The sequence below is a fragment of the Rhinolophus sinicus genome, linkage group LG07, assembly GCF_036562045.2.
Source record: "Rhinolophus sinicus isolate RSC01 linkage group LG07, ASM3656204v1, whole genome shotgun sequence".
In the NCBI taxonomy this organism is placed as follows: Eukaryota; Metazoa; Chordata; class Mammalia; order Chiroptera; family Rhinolophidae; genus Rhinolophus; species Rhinolophus sinicus.
Window position 1 is genome coordinate 76,563,592 of NC_133757.1, and position 26,486 is coordinate 76,590,077.

General features: G+C 34.9%; 1 protein-coding gene across 1 annotated transcript in view; it reads right to left on the reverse strand.

Annotated features, from left to right (window-relative positions):
• NAF1 (nuclear assembly factor 1 ribonucleoprotein) overlaps window positions 1–26,486 on the reverse strand; it is a 46,811-nt gene that overhangs the window by 3,933 nt on the left and 16,392 nt on the right. The window contains exons 3-6 of the mRNA XM_019736917.2: window positions 15,659–15,752; window positions 14,340–14,422; window positions 6,305–6,465; window positions 3,223–3,274 (exon numbers count right to left, since the gene is read on the reverse strand). Of these exons, the coding sequence (XP_019592476.2) occupies window positions 3,223–3,274; window positions 6,305–6,465; window positions 14,340–14,422; window positions 15,659–15,752 (390 nt within the window). The remainder of the gene's footprint in view (window positions 1–3,222; window positions 3,275–6,304; window positions 6,466–14,339; window positions 14,423–15,658; window positions 15,753–26,486) is intronic.

The following is a 26,486-nucleotide window of genomic DNA, read 5'->3' on the forward strand; positions in this document are numbered from 1 at the left end:
TTTTTTGATAAATGCCTAAAGACTATTAATTGACAAAGACCAGTAATCAGAAGAGCACTCAAGGCTTTACATTTATTTACTTACTTACTTTTAATTCCTAGAAAGTTACAGATAGATAACTTTAAAATGACAATCTTTAACAACCGTCAGACATGGCTATTCCCTAGCTAGAAGTCTGACTTCCTGCTGAGAGTCAAGATTCATCATAGTACCCCTGCCAAAAATGCTAAAGGAAGGATCAGTGAGGAATATGCAAGTAACAAAGTATCAGATCTAATATAAAAACAGAAGAGAATGTTTCATCTTTCACTCATTCAAAAATTGCACGTACTCATTATATGCAGGCACTGTTCTAAACACTTTACAGGTATTAATTATTTATTAATATAATGTCACATATAGTAAGGGCTGAATAATAAGGCAAAATTAGGGTAGAGAAAAATCACTGGCGATGCTATCTAGATAGCACTGTAGGAAAGGTTTTGACAAGCAAATACATGCATGACCCAACTTACAAGAGGAAATCATTTTAAATTGCAAGAGGGAAAGTCAGAGGTAACTAAACTTGTGATTCACTGTTACAGCCCAACAAAAAAACAAGACTTATAAGCTATATAATGACTTCTGTGATTCCTTAGAATACAGGCATATTATTATTTTATTATCAGAAAATAGATATGTTTCATAAAAAATATGAAAGCAGGCTCACTGTGTATGCATGTATGCACATTTTAAAGGAAGAAACAAAATGTGTATGAAAGTCTCTGTGTGGGATTTTCAATATGGTGTTGCTTGGATACATTCTAGATCAAATGGTCCATGAAAAATGAGCCATTCACCTCAGGATCTATAACCAAATTCAAAAACATCAACTAATTTTAGTACCTTCAAAATACATGATTTTTTAATTACTGATCTTAATGTGCTAAGATTTTTTAAATCTTGTTGAATCTGGTGTCCAGCAGACAGTAGAAAGTATTGAGGTCTGATGGAAACATTCCTGTCCCTGAAACTGTTCATTCAAATGAGAAAAATAGGTAAATAGACCAATAACAAGTGCTGTGATTTAGTGTTATGGGAGTATGGGGCTGAAGAGGAAAAAAAAGGGGCACGGAAGACTTCTTGGTACAGGTGACCCAAGGTAAATCTCTAATGATGAGTCAGCAGTGAAAAGAAGGGAAAGGAAATTTCCAAGGATTGGGAACATGTGCAGAGGTACAGTATATTCAAGAAATGAAAATGGTTCTGCAAGGCAAAGTGAAAGCTTCTTATAGAGGAAAATCAGAGACAATGAAATGAGAGAATAAAGAACCTTACTGTGCCATTTTAAATAATTGGGCATCATCTAAAGAGCAGGGAGGTTAAAGGATTTTAATTGGCAATAGTTTATTTTAGAGAGAATGTCATAGCAATATTTTGCTATCACCTGTTAAAATAGAAAAAAAAAACAAACCACATTTTCCTTATATGGAAATTCATTTAAACTGGCATTCATAAAACACACTTAGTCAACTACAAATTAAGTACTCATATATTAGAAATGATTACGACTATGACACATTCCCTATACGTAATTTTCAGTTCTTTTATGCAAGTCCAACATTTCCCACTTTCACAGCATGGTTTTTCAAAAAAGTTTAAGCCCCACAAATTCCCAATTCTAATCTATGATTAACACTAGGCAATAATTCTAAACTACAAAATGTCATCAAAATCAAATGAACTTTAGACTTTCAGAGTTTTCCATACTGTAGAAATAAAGGACAGATAACTACTTAGAAAAAAACAAACTACATGAAGTATGCTCAGATTTAATTTTATAATTAGCCTAATTAAACCAATTTTATAAACAATTAGCATTACCATAATTAGCAACTCCAATGCTTAGGTCTGAAACAACAGAATATTTGCCTTTCACAAGAAATATCTTTCAAAACCTTTGTGCAGTCTCGAATACTTTAAAAGCATGTAATTTCAGTAATACAATATCCTATACATAACTAAGAACATAAAGTGAAGCTTCAAGGCTTTAATGCAGGGGTGTCCAAACTGTGGCCCGCGGGTCAACTGCGGCCCGTGATCCATTGTTAATTGGCCCGCAGCAAATTCCAAAAATATATTTAGTTTACTTAAATAAACCAGGTGAGGCAATACGTACTTCACCTCAATTGAGTGCCCGGCTGTTTGTGTATTTTACTGCCTATGGCCCTTGGTGAAAACCATCGAAAAAAGCTTGGACACCACTGCTTTAATGGAAATCACATGTCTACATGACATAAACTAGAAAATACACTCTGATGGCAATCTGGATACTAACCCAAGACCACTCACTGATTAAGTGACCCTCTAAGTGAGCATGAGTTACCTAATTCTTACCTCAGCAAAATTAGAAATTAACAGAGACTATGAATCTTCAACATTGCTTGAGAACATCTAAAATGAACAAAGTTACATCTACAAATACCAAGAATTTATATTATAGTATTGGGAAACTTCATAAGAACCACTGAACACATATAAAAACTCTCATAATATTTACGTTTTCTTTCATATTGTATAAATTCATACTATTTTCAAGAAATGTATACACTCATTGCTGTAATGTTTACATTTTAATAACTTAAAAGAAAGAAAATGTGCTCAAACATCTCTATGGAAAATTAAATCAAATGATCCTACAGACTATTCCTGTCTCTATTCCACCTCTCTAGAAAGACTCTCAGATGTAAAACTAGTCCTGCTGACATGGATTCAAAACAGAAAATCAAGAACTCTTCTTTGAAGACAATGATTATATTGTAAAAGATGGACAGGTAGGTAGATTCTAATGATTTTGTACCTCCAAAAGTAAGGCCGCTTATTAAAAGCACCATTAATAAATGTCTTCATGTATCACATGGTGAAATTACTAAATTGAGTAACATTTAAAAAAATGATAATTCTGCCTTTACCAGGTGTCAAAAATTGATTAAAAAATAGGAAATTATAAGTAAAATAATAAGGTGATAATTATTAAAACGTGGCTGAAAATATTTAAATAATCAATCAAAAATTCTTACTGAAAGTAGGTACAGAAGAGTCATCTAGGAGAGGAGGAGCCATGCGCTCACAGCAGGCAGTGTAAGCAGCATGAGAGACCTCCTCACCGTCAAGAATGATGAATTTGTAAGACTAAGTCCTGCCTTACTTTCTAAAATATTGCATGAAAAGATTTATATTTACATCCATTGGCGGTTCCTGATCATTCTTCCATGATGCATCCGATCCCCTATCCCTAGGAAGAGGAAACAAAAAGTCAAAGTACTTGTTAAGATCCTGGTAAGCACTTATAACTTAATAGCATGGAAAATCATAAAATCAAAGACATGAGCTCAGCTCTCAATTTTGCAATATATATGAAAATAACAGCAAAAAGAGGACCATTTATATGTCCTTTACCTTGTTTCAGAAGATGTGGGAAGCTCTAAGAAAAACCTACCAGTTGGTCACACACAGATATTAGGACTGGGGTATCAGAATGAGAAGGCCAGGCTGTGGTGTGCAGAGGGAGGTGGTTCTGCAGGCCATAAGCATCTCCAGATGCTACGACTTGGACACTTTCATGACACCTGAGCTCAGTTCAGAAAACTCACTTCCCTAAGTGCTTATTCTACACCCACTATAGGTCAGACCCTGTTCCAGGACAGTGCTAAGGACACAAAAACAAGTATGAGACAGTCCCTTGTCTAAGATTTTACAGGCTTAACTGTAGAGATAACAACACGGAATGCTTTTCCTCAATTTACCTGAGGAATATCAATGAGACGCCATCAATAACTAGTGACTCTCAAAGCAGAGAGGGTAAAATAAAGGTTATCCAGTTTCGCAAGTGGGAGGAGTTTTTAAGATTCTGAAGGACGGTATAATCATAAGCATTAATTACTTTTAGTAGAAAGTTTTATACTCTATGACCAACCAAAGTATATATATATATATTATATATATACATATATATAACATATATATCAATCACTAGTATGATTATAATTTCTGTAAACTCAGTTTAATCTTATTTTTTAATCGTTTTGATTCCATAGTTTGGCAATATATTGTCATTCAATTACATTAAAATATTACAAAGTTATTAGCAGTAGATGTCTTCACTGCTTTAAACTAGATCTCAAAAATAAATGAGATTCTCAGGAATTCATTAAAATCATTAATCCATTAATCTACAATCTATAAAAATCAATTTACAGATGTCAGAGGGCTGGCACAATGTGAAAGTCATTAAGTTGGCTCTGAAATTCTGATTCAGGACTTTGACAGATGAGACATTGGCAATGACTTTTCCACCACTTAAACGAAGTTTTACTTGCTAATTATCATCTTACACTTATGCATTTAACATAGCTCCAGTTCTCCTTTTGTGCATATATGCCATGTGTGGTGCCCTTAACCTGGAGTTTAAAGACATAAATGGGAAAAGTGCCCCAACCAGTGAACTTACCACTGAAAAAATCAAAATCTACTGAAGAAAAGATCAAGCAACATTTCAAAGAGCACTTTTAACATAGAGACTAAGTTCATGGGAAGCTAAGTGTAAAATAGCCTTACTAGAGGTGGGAAAGCTGGAGAGGAACTGAACTTCTCTACCTCAAAGGCCAAGTACTGCAGTGAGTTCCCAAGACAGACAACAAAATGCAGTCTACACTAGAACTGGCTTTGTCGGGCGGGGCCTCTGCAGGATAGGAGTAATTTCCCAATTCTTTAGTTTTTTGTTACTTCTTTCCAGGACAAAAGTCTTGTTCTTGCAAGCCAAGAACAAAGCCTGCCTGTATCATTTAAAATCTATTTAATAAACATCTTCAAAAAACCTTTTTCAGTTTATCTGTTTTAAGTTAATATATTTTATTTGTCAAAAGTAAAACGTATAGCATATCCACAGCAACATCCTAATATTCAAAGCAGAATGAAACGCTAATTAAGGCATGATTTTAAAATGTACTAAAATCTTTATGACTTTACTGTCTATTTAATTCACTTTTCTTGTCAGGGGTCATTTAGAAAAATTAACCTTATACAGCCTAAAGAATAACTTAGGCATAGCGTTCCTCAAGGTAATTACGTGGATTCTTAAACATGAATTTAATCAATTATCGGGAACAAAAATTTCATATCTGAAAAATAAGTAAAATTCAGAGACTTGATTTAATATGTAAGTGAAACAGAGACCTTCTGCCGTGCAGTTGGGACTAGCACTTTTGACATAGCACCAACACTGGTTTTTGAGAAACAAGCAACTTCAAGTTTTGACATAGCGCTCACTGACTGAAGTTCTCTTTGTATTTCCTACAAAGACCACATCCCTAATGCTTTACGATATTTCAAGTTTCCAATTAAAGGAGAACTAGGCCTAAGAGAGACATGCAAGTCAAACTGAGTGCAAAGTCTTCTTGGATTTAACGTCTCCCTTCCCTCTCCATCTCTTGTGGACTTTTCTTCCACTCCTAATTTGACGATATTTTTAGTGGCTCATATTCATTACATCTTTCTAAAGCATTCAACCAAGTTTTATAGAAAAAGCAATTCCACATGAACTATATGCCACTGGTTTATATAAAATTAAATTGTATAATTATAATATGTTTGATATAAACAGCTCTACAGCTAAACACTTGGCAGCACAATTAAAACACGGAAATGCAAAGTTAACCAGTGGGAGCATAAGTATGCAGCAATATTACTACCCACATGACACAGGCATCATTTAGCGTAGTTACAGGCAAAACTGAGAGCGCTGGTTTATTAACGTCAACCCTGTTTACTACCACTTGATACACAACTTTCAGGGACACATTTCAGTTGTCTCTTCTCTAAGTTTATAATTTATAAGGAACCTGAAATCTACTCATTTTTTTTCTTGAGAATTACAAAGTTTTATTAATAGTTAGGCCAGTGAATATAATCCAAAGAAAATATTTAAAATGGAAAAGAATTCTTTTAAATGGTAACACGAATACTGAAGTAGCATGTATATTAAAAAATGCATAAAATGACAAACAATGAGCTAGAATTCATAAAGTTTATATGGCTCAAATGTATTCCTACTAGTTGATGAAGTCATTTTGGGCAAAAGATATAAATGATCTCTACCTGTAAAATCTGGTAACAAATTTTAGCTTTCAGAGGTGTTATTGGGAAAATAAATGAACTCTTTGGAAGATGGTAGATACCATTTAACTGTAAGAAACTACTATGACTGAGAATTATTACTAAAAAACAAACATTAGATAAGCAAACGACATGTCAATCAAGTACTTACTGTTTAAGTTTTTCTGTGAATATATATTGGGTGAAGTCTTTCATAGATGGAGCAAAATACATAGTGTCCTTTATTTTAATACCTTTACTCTCAATGTGTTCTGAAGAATTAAACCGTAACACATAAAATGGATGTGCAACAGGTCCAAATATCTCAAATATCTATAAAATAGAAGAAACATAAAAGCCTCCTTTAACATGTAAATAATCACTCAAAAAGTTAGTAATATTTAAAATAGAAAACAATGATAATTGGTAATTCGTGTCAGTGTCAGAGAAATAAAAACTGCATTCATATTTAAGCCATCTTTGTATACTCATAAAGTTTTCATATTTTGATTATAAATGCATTAGCTTTTTCCAGATTTCTTTTTATGAATTTAAAACCAGTGTAGAAAGCTTACTCCTTGCTAAATTCAAATCATTTTGGTGGTACCAACTAGATGAAAATTATGAATTTTTATTTTTCTTATTGCTCATTTAAGTTGTATGGTATAAGAAAAGAATTACAATTGAAAACTTCTGAGAAATAAAATTCTGTCTGGCATTTGGAATCTTATAATACAAAACTTAAAAGCAAGCTTCTGCTTTAATGGGTATTCCATCATTTCTGCTGTTTCCATACAAAGATTAACATTTTAAAAAAATTAAATCACAAACTTTTCTAATTCAAAAAGTCACAAAATAGCTTTGAACTTGAAGTTGCTTATTTCTCAAAAACCAAAGATGCTATAATACAACCTTTAACTTTTATGTAAAAAAAAATACTTTTAGCTCATAAATTATTTCTGAAAATGTTTTATGAACCACGAAAGACTCATTTTCAAACTCCTCTCAAAATAAATACCTGAGTTTTTAAAAATAATGTTTCTAATAATGAATGTATTTATATTATAGGCACTAGGCCATGACTAATGTCACCGTAGATTGTTCCAGTCTTTTTTCTATTAATAAATTGTTCAAGATTATACTGTAGTTTTGCATACTGCTCCCTTTTAAAACCTAAAGTTGCATTAAGTTTTTCAATGTTATTAATATTCTTTGTAACTATAATTTCAGTGGCTATATAACATTCCTTTATAGATTTGGCACAATTTGTTCACTTGTCTTATATTATAGAACATTTAGGGAGCTTCCAATTTGTTCAATATAATTAATGATGCCATGATGAGCACCTTTATATCTACGTAAATTTCTGTACTTCAAGTCCTGAAAACTGATTTGTCAGGGAATTCCATTACTGGAGCCAAGAGTACGATGAGTATTAAAACTCTTGATGTAAATTACTAATTAACTTTCCAAATAATTTGGACCATTTTAAACGAACTACATTGAAAGTGCCTGATTTATATTACATCCTCAGTTCTTGAGATTTTTATAGTAAATGCTCTCATTTTATGCTTTTTAGTCTACCACTCAAGATTTTATTAATTTTCAATATGGCATAAAACAGCTCATCCATCAGGATACCAACACTATGAAGATGCAATTACTCTAAAAACAACTAGCAATATTGAAAACAATTAAAATGCCAATGAAATAATACTAATAGCATCAAAAATTTAAGCTTTTTTTTTTTAAAGCTAACAAATAATTGGAAGGAAACAGAAATTTGCTTTGAAAACATTTAGAAAAATATTCTTCCAACCAGGATTGCAAAGGATACGAAGACTATATTGGAGCACATCTTTTACTGACCTACATTATACAGATTAAAGTAATATGTCACCTTACTTGTCACTTTCTTAAAGAATCTTAAAAACAATTTCCTTTTTTTTTTTTTTTAACTCCCTTGATGAAGATAGAAAAATCTGATTCTTTAAGTTCAGACAGGGATAAAAAAATATCTTTAAAAAATTTCCTATGACTCCACTAGGGCAAAGTACAATAATCATTGTGACCTGGCACATAAAGCTGTTTCCCAAGGATGTATTTCCTGGGTGGCATGACTGCATTTCCTAACTGTGAGAAATGATTTCACTACAGAAATATCTTAATACTGTCAGGCTTATGCAGAGACCAGTTTGAACTAAAATATAAGTGACATTCAACATTCTTAGATAAAACCAAAGTAGACTTAGTTGCCTATTCTTTTTTTTTTTAAAACCACTGGTCACATCTCTTGACTCACTTGAACTCCACCCCGCCCAGCTAGTGCTGCATCCCCGAGGGCACTCTCAACACCAGGTCAACCAGCCAGACACACGCTCCTAAGGAGCCTCTTTCAACAGGTGGGCCTTACGGGCAGCTGGCAGGTGGCAAAAGGCTAAGCTACCTCAGGCCTAATACTGGTGGTAGCCAACCTCAGTTCACAGCAAAGCCACCCCCACACGCCTCCAGGTCCAGCACGGACAGCAGTCAACTGCATACAGCTTTGAGGCACCTACCAGGTAGCCATGGGCCAGTAAAAGGCAGGGCTGAAATTGCCCAAGAGATTCCAGAAACAACTCACTCAGAGGCCAGCTTCAGACCACACCAGAGCACTACCTTGTTAGACCCACAAGTGGCACACCCAAATGGGGTTCTCCACAGGCACAAGCCCACAGGGGTGAAGCCTCCTTAGAGGAACCAGTCCTTAACACAGCAGTTCATACACTGTGGGCAATGCCGATCCTCATAGCTACTCAGCCTAGGAGCCAATCCCACCAACGAACAAGCCAAAAGCAATCAAAGCTCAACTACAACAGGAGAACACACACAATATACGGGACACCTCTGGAAAGCACGCACGGGAGATTAGGGAGACTGCTACAAAGGACACCTACTACATATGCCACCCAGCAAAGACTGAGAGGCATAGGTGATCTAGCTAATACATAGAAGCAAACACCAGGTGGCAGCCAGAATGAGGAAACAAAGAAATGTGTCCCAAATTAAAAGAACAGAAGAAACCTCCAGAAATGGAACTAAATGAAACGGAAGCAGCCAGCCTACCAGAGGCAGAGCTTAAAATATTGATTATATGAATGTTTAAGGAACTCAGTGAGAATTTCAACAGAAGGATAGCAAGCATAAAGAAGGACACAGAAACCTCGAAAAACAACCAGTCAGAATAAAGAATACAATAACTGAAATGAAGAATACACTCGAGGGAATCATCAGCAGATGAGATGAAGTAGAGGATCAAATAAGAAATTTAGAAGACAAGGGAGCAGAAGTCACCCAACCGGAACAACAACAAAAGAATAAAAACAATGAAACTAGTTTAAGAGCTCTGTGGGACAACGTCAAGCGAAACAACATTCACATCACAGGAATACCAGAAGGAGAAGAGAAGGAGCAAGGGATCAAAAACATATTTGAAGAAATAATGACCCAAACGTCCCTAACCTGGTGAAGGAAAATGATACACAAGTCCAGGAAGGGCAGAGTGTCCCAAACGAGGTGACCTCAAACAGGCCAAACCAAGACACATCATAGTTAAAATGGCAAAGATTAAAGATAAAGAGATAATCCTAAAAGCAGCAAGTAAAGACAGCCAGTTACTTACAAGGGAGCTCTTAGTTGCCTATTCTTAAGATCTGAAGTGTTTATGAGCCACAGCTACAATAAAATCATTATGAAGTTTTAAGTAAATCAATGCCACATACGGCAGGCAACAGGAAGCTACATTATGGAATCAGTGTACGGCACACACCAATACTGAGGTATTTAGATTAGCAGACATCTGGTCCTGTCCAAAACGTCCGTCCATGGAGACATTTGGTCCATTGTTAATATAAATCCCACCCTTTTGCAAGATTCCAACCCTGACCCACCTACCTAACCCCATCTACCATTACCAGCCAGGTTACCAAGAGTTATTATTGGCAATACAGCCATAACACAATTATTCGACCAATAATACTAAATGTATTTTTTTTTGTGTTAATCCTGCAAACCCAAAGTAGAAATAAATGTAATGGGCTCTTTGAACCTAGGGACATTTTCTAAGTGTGAGCATTTTGGACAGGAATAAATATCAGGGACCTTTTAGCACAGACCAAACAAATGTCCTGCTAGGGATATTTATGATCCTACCAAAATAGTCACAGGAAAACTTGACTGAGTTCACTTAAGCAATTTAGCTAGAGTTATACAAAAGAATAATTCAACAATATTTTATACAACTATCAGCTTCAAAGTATAGATTTTCAACTGGCTAATACTTGAGAGCTAAACTGTGAAGAGCAACTTTAGACAAAGCAGGGCACAGGCCTGCACACTTCATCTCACATCTGCATTAAACCTCCACTCCCTACTCAGTCTTTCCACCTAATAACTCTGGGGATTTTGCACTTCCACACTACCAGCCTAAAAGATAAAAGGAAAGGAAGGAATAGGCTGCAAGGATGGTGTGAAAAACAGAACTTAAGACAGTAATGTCTGAGATGTTTACCTTATGTTAGGCAAGTGACCTTCTTTATACCTTAATTATTAGTATATATTCTGTAGAACTCCTCATATAAAAATTTAATACAACTAATATTTTATACTTGCCTATCATCTGAGAAGTGATTTTCTAAATGCCCTTCTACTTGGCTCTAGCTTATAATCTCTTATTCAAAAGTAGTATCTTTCTGCTAAAATCTCTCAAAGGATTCCGGTCACATAAAGGGGTGACAAACACACACCACGGCCACCACCACACAGTACAGATATAGCATAGGATGGGCCGGGAAAAAACTGACAAGCAGGGAAGTAAGAGTATGCTAGTCCCGCAAATTCTCACTGCGCAGCACAGGCTGGGCTGATGCTCTGTTTGTGACATGACAAAAGTTGCAGCAGCTGGGGCCTGCCTGTGTCAGCTAGCTGAACATGCACAGAGCGCGCCCCCAGAGAGAACAAGCTGCCGTCTCCTCCCCTCTCCACATACACGGTACACACTTATGGGTTAGCCTAAGAGGGACTAAGTAACTCCCAGTTTCTCTAGGTAACAAGAAACATATTAAGGAATGTCCAAGCCCAGGAACGAGGCTGGAGGGCTGTGTATTTAGAGGATGGAGATATGCATGCTGCCGCTCTGAGAACAGCCTTCGAAGAAGCCATTAGCCAAAGGCCTTAATGTCCACCCACCAAGCCGGCTTTTCACAAAACTACCAAGCGGGGAAATAAACCTCCACAGCTATCCAGAATTGTCTCCTATCAATCACTTTATACTATTTGACTTCCCATTAATAAAAATGAAGAAAGATTATTCTAACTCATTAAATCAGTTACTTCAATCACTGTATTATACAAGCAATTACTCAAGTTACTGATGAAAAAAAACAAAACACTGTATCAATATACTATGGAGACTTTCAGAGAATCATCACATACTACCAACCAAGACTGTAATATAAAGCATTCTTTAAAAAAAAAAAAATCCATAAAAATTTCTATCCAATATTTGACAGGGAAATATTTTACTGTTTTGGTTTATTAAAAAGTAAAACAAACAACAACAACAAAAAACAAAACCTGCTCTGACGAATACTCAAAACTAAATGCAGAACAAATAACCAACAAATTCATGTTATATAGGGATAGCAGGTGGCATGGGTTGGTCAATTTTTTTTAATCCCTGATATTAAAAAAATAAACATTAAAAGTGGAATTTCATTTATCATTTATCAAGATAAACAAATCATTATTACATCACCATTACTATTAAAATATTATTAAACGGAAAAAGGCAGAAATACAAATCTGAGGTTGCCCTCTTTAAACTGTGGGAAGGGGAAAGGAGGTGGGAGGAAAATAAATCAGACCAACTGGATTGAAAACTCAATTTTGTTCCTTTTTAACTTTGTGATTTTTGAGTAAATGAAGATAATTCCACCTCCATACAGAACTTAAAGTGAATTTTTTAAAAATACACAAAATATTTATCACAGTGGCTCATTATTACTGTTATTATTTAAGAGCAGAGAAAAAAGAAAGGATATGCAAAAGTTTAACACTGAAGATAAACTAATTTAGTGTCTATGTAAGATATGCTAAAGATCTAAAATGACATTCAATTTCATTTTCTGGTCACTAGTTTGTTTAATTAATACTCTCAACCCCCAACCCGACTCTGCCATTATTTGGGGGAATTATTTCAAGGTGCTTAGATTTATAATCAAATATTTTTGAAAGACTTGTTACTTCTTGAATTTATAAAAGCATTCTATGTAAAATTTAGAAATAGATTTAATAAACATTTCCCTCTAGACTTACATTACATAGCTAAAGTTAGAGGTGTAAATATTACATTTATCTGACTCCTTTCAAAGTCAAACGACCTGAAAAGCTGAATATTAACATTTTTAGTCACAATTATAGGACTGAGAATTCAAATGTGTTAGAGGATATAAGAAAGGTGAATTTAGAGGTTTTTAATTAGAGAAGTATTAGGTATATTTAAATTAAAATTGTCTAAGCTTCTTAAAGAAAAAGGCAACTGTCATGCAAATCATAATAAGTAAAAGAATCATGGAAATAATCAGTTTCAATTCATAGTCAGAAAAAATCAAGAAATATGTTTCCCTTACCTCTTCTTCCTCCCCTATTCTACTACTTTTCTTCAGGACAGCAAGAAATGTGTTTTGTTTTGTTTTTTTGCACCAGGGCAGAATGTGGGTGTGTTCTAAAGACGTCCTATGCAATTAGCATGGGGAAGTACTGACAGCAGTCCTTTTCTCTCCATCTTCTCTGAGGGTAAGTCCCCTAGTTTATCTCTAACTTCTAGAAGGCACCTGCAGTGTGCATATTTGCAACAAAAGTACTAAGCCTAGGTATTTGAAAGGGAAAAAAGTAGAGCACCATCCTTCAGGCATTAAAAAGTCTTTCTTCCCCTCACAAACTTTCTCAAAAATCGCTAAAAAATATTAGTTCTAGACTCCAATTAATTCTGCCACTGATTGCTTTGCAATCCTAAGTGACTCATTTTTCTTTGGTAAATTAATGCCTGTCAACCTAAGAAAACATATGTAGGTGTCATGCAAGGTGGAAGGACACTGATAAAAATCTGATCCCTTTCTAATTTTTGTTAGACTAGAACAGGAGGAAAAGGCAGAGAAAAGGGAAGGTTATGTGAGGACCCAATAATATAGTTCAAAATATATGCTTCCTTCCTGATTAAATAGAAATTAGTCATATCTCCTAAAACAAAAAAAGAAGCCAACTGTCACTTATCTGGGAAAAACTAAACCACAGAAAGTTGCTTCTCCAAAGCATAACAGCTGTTATTTGTTATTTGTTTTCAACTCAATATACATTTACTTAGCACACATAATTTACAAAGAACTGTATTTCATACAGTGGGGAATACTGAGGTAGATAAAACTCGGTCCCTACTGCCAGTAAAGAAACACTTGGTTAGTGTTTATCTTCTTGAGCTTAGAAGGTTTTATACCCTCTGCTGATGGCTCAGGATTGTGTATTTAATGGGTAAAATGTGTGTGGTCTTCATTATTAAGGACGGATGTGCAGGGTTGTGCAGTTAGTTAAGAGGCTAAAAGGGACCCAATCTTATGATGCATACTCAAGTGCATATATTCCTAATTCCCCAGAATGTGCTGCTTACAGTGACACTTTACGGCCATCACTGAAATTGTTTTCCACTTGGAAAAGACTGCTCTCTCAGCTTCCACCTGAGGAAACCCAAGTAAAAAGTTCTGAGAGCCACTACTCAGAGGGACTTACAAACCAGAAAAGAATAGGAACGATTGCACTGTGGAGAGTCTTCTGCACTTCATTCTGAGAGCCTGGGGGTAGGGAACTGTGTCTTACTCAATACGTAGAGCTACTGCCTAGCAAAGTCCCTGACAAACATAAGGGAAAAATTCTATGCATGACTCAAAGCGGCAAAACAACTCAAGCAGCAGAGTAATCAGTATTAAAACAACACACAGACAGACACTTAGCATTTAACAAAATCGAGAATGCACTAAGGAGAATGTTCAATGCGGGAGCTTTAGATTGCTAATCTACTAAAATTACTAAACTCTTTTTAGGATAGATAGGGAAAGTCAGAAAAACCAATCAACAAGGAAACACAATAATTTGTAAGATTTGAATTTTTTACAAACCTTTCCTGCAGCATGTCGATCACTTTTAAAAATGACGGTCTCCTCATTAACTGGAGGTAGGTTAGTCATAGATTCAATTATTACTGAAAAATGAAACAAAACAGATTATTTCAAGATTTTATCAGAAGATAATATAGAATTAAAGGGGGAATTTAGGCTTTAATTCCAACATAATTTAAAAAGAAATTTAAAGTAAGATAACATACCTCTATTCCCCTTGATAAACAGTCTATTTATTACCAAGCAGCACAGGGAAATAGATTGTACATATTTTTATTTAATACAAAAAGCTACAATTCTAAGAAAAAAATAAAGTGTAAAGTCTCTTTGAAAATTTGAATTACCCATTAAAAAGTCAACAAATTCAAGATGTGTACATTTTCTCTTCTATCTTTGCTGTGTCCTTTAAGGCCTATAAACTAAGGGAGCTGGTGGACAATCTAGGTCTTCTTCCCAGTTCCAAAATCCTATGACTTGGTCAACTCAGACTTATTCTCAGGTGTATGTTACTCTGAGACCTACTGGCAGCTAGTTAACTTCAAGCTCTTTCATGTAACTACCTCACATCTTGGTGCTAAAAGCCTATAATCTCTAGTTCTCTTAAAATCCAGCAGCTTCACATTTCATGCCATTAATATCAGTATTAACATCACAGACCTTTCTAATTTACATGTTTATGAGATAAAAATCAAAGGCAGTAGACAGAATAATCCCCCCCAAAAAAAGAAAAAGGTATCTACACCCTAATCCCTGAATCTGTGAATGTTACTTAACATCAATTTTTTTTTTTTTTTTTTTTTGCAGATAGGATTAAGATTAAGGACCCTGAGATGGAGAGATTATCCTGGATTATGCGTTTAGGCCCAATCTAAGGAGTTCTTAGAAGCACAGAACCTTTCCAGGCTGCCTTCAGGGAGAAGCCACACTATAGGCTTTGCAGTTCAAGGAGGGGTCCATGGACCAAGTAATGCAGGCGGCCTCTAGAGCTGAAAGGGGCCCGCAGATGGATTCTCCCCTAGGGTCTCCATAAAAAAACTCAGCCCTGTGGACCCCGATTTTAGCCTAGTAAGACACATATCAGACTTCTGTCCCAAAGTACTGTAAAATAATAAATTTCTGTTGTTTTAAGCCACTAAATTTGCAGAAATTTAACAGCAATAGAAAACAAATACCACACAAAGAAAAATTCTGGAGAACTATGTTGATAAAAGCAGATTTTAATTTTTTATAAATACATGTACTTATGGATTACTTACATAAGTAAAAACCTTTAATGCATGCTTAGATATGAATAATTTCTATTAATAAAATTTACATACCTAATTGTTCAATAATACTTGAAACCATCCCAAAAGGCTTTAATTCAGTATCTTCAGGAAGAATAATAGTGAGTTCTTCAACTGAAGGTAGTTCCTATAACACAAAAAAATAGCATTAATCTTCCTCCAGCGTCGACAACTCTGAAAGGAGAGTTTCCATTTAAAGTACTACATATATTTCTGAAGATGTAATCTTAAGAACATATGCCATCTCTTTTTTTTTTCTTTTTTTTTAAAGATTTTATTGGGGAAGGGAAACAGGAGTTTATTGGGGAACAGTGTGTACTTCCAGGATTTTTTTTTTTTTTTTTCCAAGTTGTTGTCCTTTCAATCTTAGTTGTGGAGGGCGCAGCTCAGCTCCAGGTCCAGTTGCCGTTGCTAATTGCTGGGGGCGCAGCCCACCATCCCTTGTGAGAGTCGAACCGGCAACCTTGTGGTTGAGCAGACGTGCTCCAACCAACTGAGCCATCTGGGAGCTCAGTGGCAGCTCAGCTCAAGGTGCTATGTTCAAGCTTAGTTGCAGGGGGCGCTGCCCACCATCCCTTGCAGGAGTTGAGGAATAGAACTGGCAACCTTGTAGTTGAGAGCCTGTGCTCCAACCAGCTGAGCCATCCGGGAGGCAGCTGAGCTCAAGGTGCCCTGTTCAATCTTAGTTGCAGGAGGCGGAGCCCACCATCCCTTGTGGGACTCAAGGAGTTGAACCGGCAACCTTGTGGTTGAGAGCCCACTGGCCCATGTGGGAATCGAACTGGCAGCTTTCGGAGTTAGGAGCATGGAGCTCTAACCGCCTGAGCCACAGGGCCGGCCCCTATGCCATTTCTTTGATGTTAGCCTTTTTAGTGTCTGACATTTCTCCCACCTCCAACATCTGCCCACTTAAGTGATGCAACAGTCTGCACCCTAATCCAGATAGACTGAGAACACAGAGAAAAGTATCACTCAAGATTTTTCCAATTGCACTTGAAGAGGGGGAAAAAAAAAAAAAAAAAACATTGTTAAGGAATCCAAGGTAAAGAAAAGAGACAATGTACATAATTCCCAAAGATATTACATTTTAAGAAAAATAATTCTACTGGACACTACAATTTCTCCACAGAAGGAGAGTTCTCTCTCTCTCGGCTGCCTTGATTTAGTTAATCAATTTGACTGTGATTAAGTTATTGAACAGGGATGCAGCAATCTCTTCTGGGGCTGTGTGAAAAAGAGATAAATGCCTGGCTTCTTCAGGAAAAAATACAGAATTCCTGGAAACAGAATGTAGCCGTCAGCCCAGAAAAGCTGTGAAGATGTTGCCTGGCATCTTCCCTCTCTAGGTTAAAAACTAAATTTTTTAACATCTAAAGATTTGTCTTTTCTGACCCAGCACCTAACTCTCAGTTGCTATAGAAACCAGACATTGAAGTAAAGATGAAGTTGAAGAGAAATCTTAAAATAAAACTGACCTTAGGAAATTAAACAAGCAAAGCTTTCTATTCTTGACCTTTACCAAATGGTCACAGTTAACTCTTAGAAGAAAGTGTTTCCGTAAGAAGGCTTAAAGTACAAAGATCTATTAATGGCATGTTAGGAGTTAGTTTGGGAGGACAAAGATAACTTCTGAAGAAATGTTGGAAAAGATGGGAAAACCTAAATAACACAGTGTATTGCAGATACATGTATCATGGGTAATGATTTTCCACTACAGGGACTCAAAAACGTTTTTTTAAAAAAAAAATCACTTAACTAGAGTTAAAGTATAACTTGCTTCTTCTGGGAGATGCTATATTCTGATCAAGGATTACTTATGAAGAGCCACTCCAAGGGTCTCAACCAACTCAATGTAGAAGACTTACCTCTATATGGTTGGTCTGGGTGGGTTTGGAAGAAATGATTGTGTTTTATACATTAGAATTTTTCTGTACTTGTAGGGAGAGGACAACCACTTGTCACTTTATCATATTAAGTGTGGAAAGTCTTTTCTTGGCAAGACCATGATTTGAAAGTGGTCCATGTGTATACCAAAATAGAGAAAGGAGTTCAGTTGTTAGAACAAACTGGTAAAGAAGATGCAATATGGAATAGCCTTGTTTAAGAAGTTCTTACCTAAAGAAACCCCACACTCTGTCAAATATAAGACTGAAGAACTACAATGCTGGGAGGCTGCAGACAGGAGGGCTTTAATGACATTTTAGAGGGCAATTGTGTCATGGGTCTCAAACTGGTTCTGGTTCTGGAAGTGGCACTTTGCCCCACTGTCTAACCAAATTACGGTAAGATCTAGAGCAAATACTTTCATTAGTTTTGGACTAAAACTAGTGGTTAAACAGTCAGGAGTGTGGCAGTAGAAGAAAGGGTAGGGAAGTTTCCAAAAGAGAAAGTGTTGCTAGATCTTTTATGAAAACCTCTCAACTGGATAGGAGGGCAGACCACATGCCATTAACACTTAAGACACAGAATCAATCTTATTCTCAAATACTAAATAAATGCTATTTGACCACAAAATGAAAGGGTCCTCGTTTTGTATTTTCTATTAGTAGGAATAAAATCCCGTGCAATATAATTATGTTTTGGTACAAATCTAAACTCTGAGACTGTTTTTATTTTTTTTATTTTGAAGTATAAAAGTAATGCATGTTCTTGTTTTTAATAACAGGAAATATTTAAGTAGTACAGAAAGATGCCAGGAAAATAAAATTCCCCTACCCTATTGCTTTCAACCCAATTCCTCTTCATAGACAGCTGCTGTCAAAGTCATCCAAAAACATTTGCTACGTAAACATAAACCTTCCTAACTTTAAAATATTTTACTTAAAAAAATATTAACATTACCTGCCCCTTTTAAAATTTTTACCATTACACACAATGATACAACAAACATTCTTTTACGTATATCTTTGAGTAACTCTCGTGAAAAATTCTTCTGAGTGTAACTGCTAGATCCAAAGATATGAGCATTTTTAATTTTGACTATACTGCGAAATTTCCTTCCGAAAATGTTGTATCAATTCACACGTCCACAAACAATGTGTAAGAAATTTTCCTACAGCCTCACCATCATTGAGAAGCAAATCTTTGCCAGTCTGATAGGTCCAAAATAGTATCTTGCTTTCATGTGAATTTCTTCATTAATCAGGAAGACTGATCATCCTTACATGTTTCCTGGCTATTTTGTATTTATGAATTGTTTGTATATATCATACATTTTTTCTGGAGGCTTTATCTTTTTAAAAATTTATAAGAGAACTTTGGGTTCTTAAGAACATTTGCCCATTAACAAATATGTAGCACATATCCACTCCCTTACCTCTTAGCATGTGTTTTAACATTTAAGCTCTTTAATGAACTTTGGTATTTTAATTCTTATATAGTCAAATATATCAATCTTTTTTTTAGCTTTTGAGACTAGTGTCAGTCACATTTAGAAAGACCTTCCCTTGATCAAATTAATTTTTAAAATTCACCGTTTTCAACACATCTAGTTTCATTTTCAATATTTGTATATTTGTTCCATTTGCTATTTTATTCTTATATAAAATCAAGGCAGAGATTGGATTTATGTTTATCCAAATTACTAGCCAGTTATCCCTACACGTTGAATAATCCATCTTTCCCCCTACTGATTAGAAAAACACATTTTAATATATACTAAATGTACTTATATATTTGAACTTTTTACTGAAATCTCCATTTGGTTCTACTAATCTAGTTCACTGTCAGTACTAAAATATTTTAACATCTAAGCCTTTCTTAACATGTGTTAATACTTGCTAATAAGGGCTAGTTTCCCTATCCAATTCATCAATATTTTTCCCATTGGAATTTTTCTAGCTATTCTTATACTTATTTTACCAGATAAACTTTAAAACCGACTTGTTATATTAATGTTGTTAGTACTGATTAAAATCACATTTAATTACAGTTGTCTATTTATAGGTCCGACATAGTCCTAGGCTTATTCAAAGCCATTTTATACCTTATTTGCTTTTATAAATTACTAGTTATTTAATATTTTTTACAGCTATTATACGGTATTATTATAGGGTACTGACACAAGAAAACATGCCGAAATGTGTGTCTATTGATTTTCTTGTGTATTCACTATATTCCCATATTTTAAAAATATAAGTCCTCCTTCTCCTTTTTAATATTACTACATCATACTTTTCACTTTTCAACATTAGTTGGTATTTCCAGAATGTCAGTTATCAAGCAATTGTGATACCTGACTCTTAGGTATGTTTCAAATGTTAAGCCTAATGATGCATTTTTATTGGAATTTCTTTTTCATAAGATTAAGAACGCATCCATCTATTCCTAGCTCACCAAGTTTTTGTTGTTGTTGTTTAATCAGGAAAGGCTGTTATCTTTATCAAATGCCTCTTTGTCATCTTTTGAGATCATCATCATTTACTCTAAGTGGAGCAGGTCAATCTATAGGGTCTGATGAAAACCTGACCTTCTGTTCTAAGGACGCCTCTGAGACATCCAGCGTGAGGAAGACAAGGGAAAATACACAAAGCTGGAATATTTGTCATGAGCAGGAACTCACACTTGTGGTCCAAAACAATCTGGAACGCCCCCTTATTTCCTGTTGCTACCTTATTTTCAACCTATGTACATACAGCGCTAAAAGTTTTGCCTACAAATGTGGAAGATCTCCGATCTTACGTAGAACCAAACTTAGGGAAAAAACAGACACAGACCACGCTACCTGTGGTCACTGGTACAGTCTAATTCCTGTTCAGTGATCCCAGTACCTTGTTCACACAGTAACGTATATACAGTTTCCTGAGCATTCTTCAAAAAGGCCAAAAGTGATGTGCATGAAATCTCAATCCCAATACTCTGCAGAACACAAAAGGTATATAAAGAACTGAATATTGTACAAAAAACATGTAAGAGATAAATGAGATCACTAAGTGAAACCAAGCCTTGTACAATTCCAGGTTGAGAGCCTGTTAGGGAATTTGCCTTTGAAAGTCCAGTTAAGTCAAGCAATATATTTGTTTTGAAAATGGCAAACATTTTGGGAACTGAACCAGGGGAGAAAAGATATATTTGTTCCTTTTAAACAAGCACACTAGAAAGGAAGGACAAAAGGGGGGAAATAACCCAAACTCCATCAACAAGAATTCACATACATGCTGTGCTTTCCATAAAAATTTTTGGCAGGTTTGAAAAGGTAGAACTTTAGAAGGTTCAAAGGGAAAGTCCCTTGGATTGCCATGTCAGACTGGGCAACAAAAGGTCTTGTCTTGATGTTTGAATATGAAATGTCACCTTCTCTTCCCTACCTACTAAATCTAAAGGACTACATCACCAACAAGCCTAGTCACTATCAAATTATCCTGCTGCTTTTCTTTCTTGTAAACACATTACTGTCTAACATCTTATTCGTTTCACTGCTTAGCGTCTATTTCTCTTACTAGATAATAAATCCAACAAAAACTAGAACCTGGTCAGTTTTGCTCACCCAGGACAATGACTAGCATATAAGAGGTACTCAGTACATACTTACTAAATGAATTGACTTTCTCATCAGTCCGAGCTACACAAAAATCTCAGAACAGATCAGTCTTTTTTCTGTCTCAATGAAAAAATCAGAATTGAAAATACAAGTCCTAGAATTCAAAGAGAATCCTCACGGAATGAAAAGGACCTCTCAGCTTAACCTTCTCAGAAATAAAGTAAAAAAAGGCAGATTTCCAAGGAAGTTTCACTGCCCAGGATTGATGCATAGAGACCTCAGGTTTGCAGCAGCAAACATCATTACAATTATTAGATTAACACCTGGCTCCCTGATAACACAGCAGCTGCCCCAGGTAAGACAATGGATATATCTCCTCGGTCTCATAGGTCTCCCATATCTCCTTTAAGGATATAAAAAGCAATCTCTTTGATTTTTCTACAAGTGGGGAAAGGATGTGTATGTGTGGCAGAAAAGAGAAGAAACACACAGACACAGTCCAATATTAGGAAAACTATGGCCAAAACACACACTTGAAGGAAATGACCACTTCGGCAGTGCACAAAGAATATAAAGAATCAGAAATAAAATGCACAGTGATGAACCAAAAAAATTAAAGGGAGAGGTGATGATGGGAAACCTGGGATAGAAAGACCTTCTTTATCATATACCGTGTTTCCCCGAAAATAAGACCTAGCCTGACCATCAGCTCTAATGCATCCTTTTGGAGCAAAAATTAATATAAGACCTGGTCTTACTTTACTGTAATATAAGACCAGGTCTTATGTAATATAAGACCAGATATAATATAATTAATATAATATATAATATGACATAATACCAGGTCTTATATTAATTTTTGCTCCAAAAGACACATTAGAGCTGCTTGTCTGGTTAGGTCTTATTTTTGGGGAATCACGGTAATAAGCAAAAACCAAGCGCACTGAAAATAACAGAAGAAGGCTACTTACTTAATTGCAGGTTAGGAAGATTCAAGTGTGAGCCTGGATTACCGTATAACCCTCATGGAAAGATGGGTGAGTTCTGCTTATGCAATACTAGACACTAACTATATGTGCTCATTTAAATGTAATTAATTAAAATTAAACAGAATTTAAAATGCAGTTTTCAGTGACACTAGCCACATTACAAGTGGGCAGTGGTTTAAGACAAAAGTTTAAACTCCAAAACTTAAGAAAATATTAAGACAACATGGCTATAAAAAGATTTCCATCATTGCAAGAAGACCTCTTGGACTACACAGCGTTACATTCTCATACACCCGAAGAGCCCTCCATTACAAAACATACACCAAGTATTACTAGCACTCATCTATTTTTGGCCATTAATACAGGTAAAATTTTAAGATGACATTATAACAGCAGGCACCATATGACTACGAATTCTTAATGTTAACACGGACATTCCACTTAGGAAACAAAGATTTGTAATAAATCTTCATTTTCATAATTGTTATTTCCCCAAATTAAAATGAAACCAAATATCTGTTTTAGATGTACAATATCTGCATTTAGAGATAAATATCTATGCTAGCATTTAAATAAAATTAATATTACGTTCACAGACTCAAATATCAAGAATAAAAATAATTTTTCTGGACATATTTATTCAATACTTGTATATGTAATAACAGAGTGGCAAGTAAAGGAAGAGAAATATTGCATCCACATCATCAGCAGAAAAGGCCACACAGAAATAAAAATCCTCAGACACATCACAGCATTTGGCAAATGAACTACTGGAATTCACACACTAAAGCAATTGAATCATTGTTTCCCTGGAGCGTTACAGTTCCAAGTCAAAGGTGCTTTATTAAGAGGTAATATGGTCCAAGCAAATACAATTTAAGAAAGCTTACTTTACATTATACAGTCATGCTTCACGTGACAATATACAAAATAAATGATTATTCAGAAACCAAATTATCAGGAAGTTCAAATGATCAAATTCTAATCTTACTATGCACACACCCGCAAGTACTAAAAATATAGGAGGACTGGAATCTACCTGCTACTAGTTCTGAATCTTCTCCTCCCCACGTACACCACCAGGTAGGTATCTTTTTTTTTTCCTGGGTACAAGTTTTCTTATCTATAAATAGTGAGGAAACCAAGCAAAAATGCTGAATAGTTCATATAAATGGTTAACAATGCAATTAAAAAATTAACTATGTAATAAAAAAGACAGTGCAAAAATAAATTATATACCAGACTCTAACAAAACTACAATGATACTGTGATAATAGATACTCATAACTATTGTATTAAAGAAATGCAAGATGCTAAGGATACTTCTGAAATATCCATGAAAGAGCAATATTGTCTGTGTTATAATAATATTATTATTTTCTCATTCTCAAACATCTGTATAGCCTACAATGTTGCTCAGCTAAGCAAAATATTCAAACGAGCAGCAGCACGTAACAAAAATCCACCCTATTAAAAATCAAACTGTAGACACACCCATCAAAAACTGGGTGTCTAAGAATTCCAGCACAAAAATTAAAGGAGCTAATGGGTCAAAAATGGCGTTCTCAGAAGATGACATTCATATTTTACAATGGCCTTGACCTCCCTCACTCTTAAAGGCTTATTATAGGGCAAGGGGAAAAAATCAGCAACCTGGTGATCTTCTGAGGCAAAATTATCTAAAGAACCTTGATTTGGGTTTTCATTCACAAATATAGAAAAATAGCAGCAAAGGTTGGTGGGGAAGAAATCAAACATTCCGAATGGCAACTAATCCTTTATGGTGCTAGTTTGGGGAGAATTTTTAAAAGTAAGGAAAGTGGAATGCAAGTATCATCTGACCACTTATCTCATATTACCTAAGAGGACATACACGTGGCAGCCAATTATCTGTGAGGTTCATTTTTCAGATACGGTTGATAAGTAAGGTCCAATCCCTGTAGTACTGAGAGCCATAACTGGAAACCTTTTTTTTTCCCTATAGCTGATAAAACATACTGGAAAAAAGAATGGATTAGGACCCTACACTGTGTGTCAACTATAATCACACATAACATTTACTCTAATTCATCAATTTCTCCAGGAAAAAGGACTGTTACAACGTTCATGGAACTCATCTATTTCTTTAGCTATCACCAATAAATATCATTTGCCCTCATTAATTACCTCATTGTATATGACACCAAAGTTAGATTCAGACTAGCTGATTAAATATTTTCACCTAAAAAATGAAGTACCTTTATCTTTTTTAATAAAAGCAATGTTCCCATGCTGTTTTTCTCTAAAATTACTGTCAGATAAACAAAGTTCATAAGAACACCTTCAAAAATTGACTACATAAATATAAAAGTAAAATAAAATTATAACCCATCTCAGTATGAAAAACCTTCAATGATGAACCCTACCATATTCTTTTATGTTAACTGAGACCACATTTCATGAAATCTAAGACAGATTTTATATATCACGATGATAAAAGCACTTCTAAATAACTGTAAAATGCCATCAATTATTGGTCCCAACTTTTCAGAAATGTTAAAAGGTGAAAAAAGTGTCCACTTTAGCATTGACATTAGCTGTATGCACGATAAATGAAAGAACAAATAAACAGTCCCTGAGCCCCTACTATGTAACCAACACTGGAAATAATTGTCATGCAACAGAGTTGGTCTCTTCATTGGGAAAGTTCATATTCTCTTTACCTGTAACTTTGCACGTATATCCTATTCACCTTTTCAATCTAAGTTCAAGCCATAATGCCTTCCTTGACCACTGCAGTGCAAGTTATCTCCCTTCCACTCAATCCTACGGCTTCTTTTGTCTGGTAGCATTCATCTGACACTCAAACATTTTCTCTCTGGTGTTACTTTGCTTTCAGCCTAAGTGTGTATACTCACTCTCTAGTTAAATTCCTCTTTAACAGACATTTGTCTTTATTCTCTAAAGCAATCAGAATTCACTTATTAAAATCTACTGGGGAATGGGGGAATCTAATAAATAGAATGTTTCTGGGTAATGATCACATATATATGCATATACATAGGACATATATGGATATGCTGCTCAATAAAACAGTATTTATTGGAAGATAACGGATCATTCACGCTTGATATAAGCTTTTCTGAAAATAGTTTATACAATGAAGCACAAAATATTAATTTCTTAAAAAATATTTTTAGAGAATACCAAACATTAATGAAAAACAATTTTCTTTTAAGTATATAAGCCATTTCTTAAAAATCAGAAATTTTGAGACGACTGTTCTTAAGTGCCATCAGTATTCTAAGATACAATAGTATTAGTAGTAATTCCAAAGATATCAAGAGTCATAAACACCTAAAGTTGAAAGAGGCCAGTATTTTAGGACAAAACTTATCAACTAAGTTAGGCCTTGAAAACAACATACACATATTCAGTCAATTCTTAAGTGTAGGCCAACGTATAATTTTATAGATAGTGGGAGATCAAAAGGTATGAAATAATCCGCTGTAACTTCTGGCCAATTGAAGTGGCCCAGATATATCCATATCCTCATGTCAGGATATTTTAGGATGCATGTCTGCATTGCCAGAATCAAAAGGAGAATATAACTAACTACAAAGTATATCTGTTTTAAAACGTAATATAGGCAGTCTCCAAATCATGAAGGTAGATTTACCAAGAATCGCCTACAAGCATTAAATTTGTTTCTTGGTCATCTATATTGTATGTATAAATACACACTTTATCCTTATTGTAGCATTATCCTTTTTTAAAAAAATCCCCAAAAGCAATGTAATCATAATTTCCAAACATTATATAAAACTTTTCACATTTTCAAAAGAGTAAACAATAGGCATTAACTGATAACATTCATTTCTGCTTAAGACTTTGAAATGTCACAATCCCACAAATGTTTTTATGATTCTAAAAATTTTAATTACATCTGATTTATCTGAATGAAAAGTTCAGAGCATAAATTCCTGAAAACATTTTTCAAAAAGAATCTAATTTTCCAATTCAATGACACACCAAATAAACCCTGTGTGGTTTAAAGTAGTTCCAAGGCTGTAATATGCACGCTGTTTTATGTTTACTGTGCAGGTTACATATAAACCTTCTCAGTATTAAAGAAGGGTTTGTTTCCAAGAATAATTCCACTTGGTTTTGTTTGACATCATATGTTACATAATTATGACATTATGAAAAGAGCCTATTAAGACTCCTTTTCAATGTCTCTATAGCTGACTAATCCCTCTTTTTTTTCCTTCCTCAATTAAGTTGTAACCAAATCTTGTCAAGGGATTGTGGCAACTCTCTAAGATTTAATTCTAAAAGAACAACCTCAAGGTTACTTCACCATATACTCCTATATACTGACGATGAAAGATGTGCAGGAGTTAGTTGTTAGAAC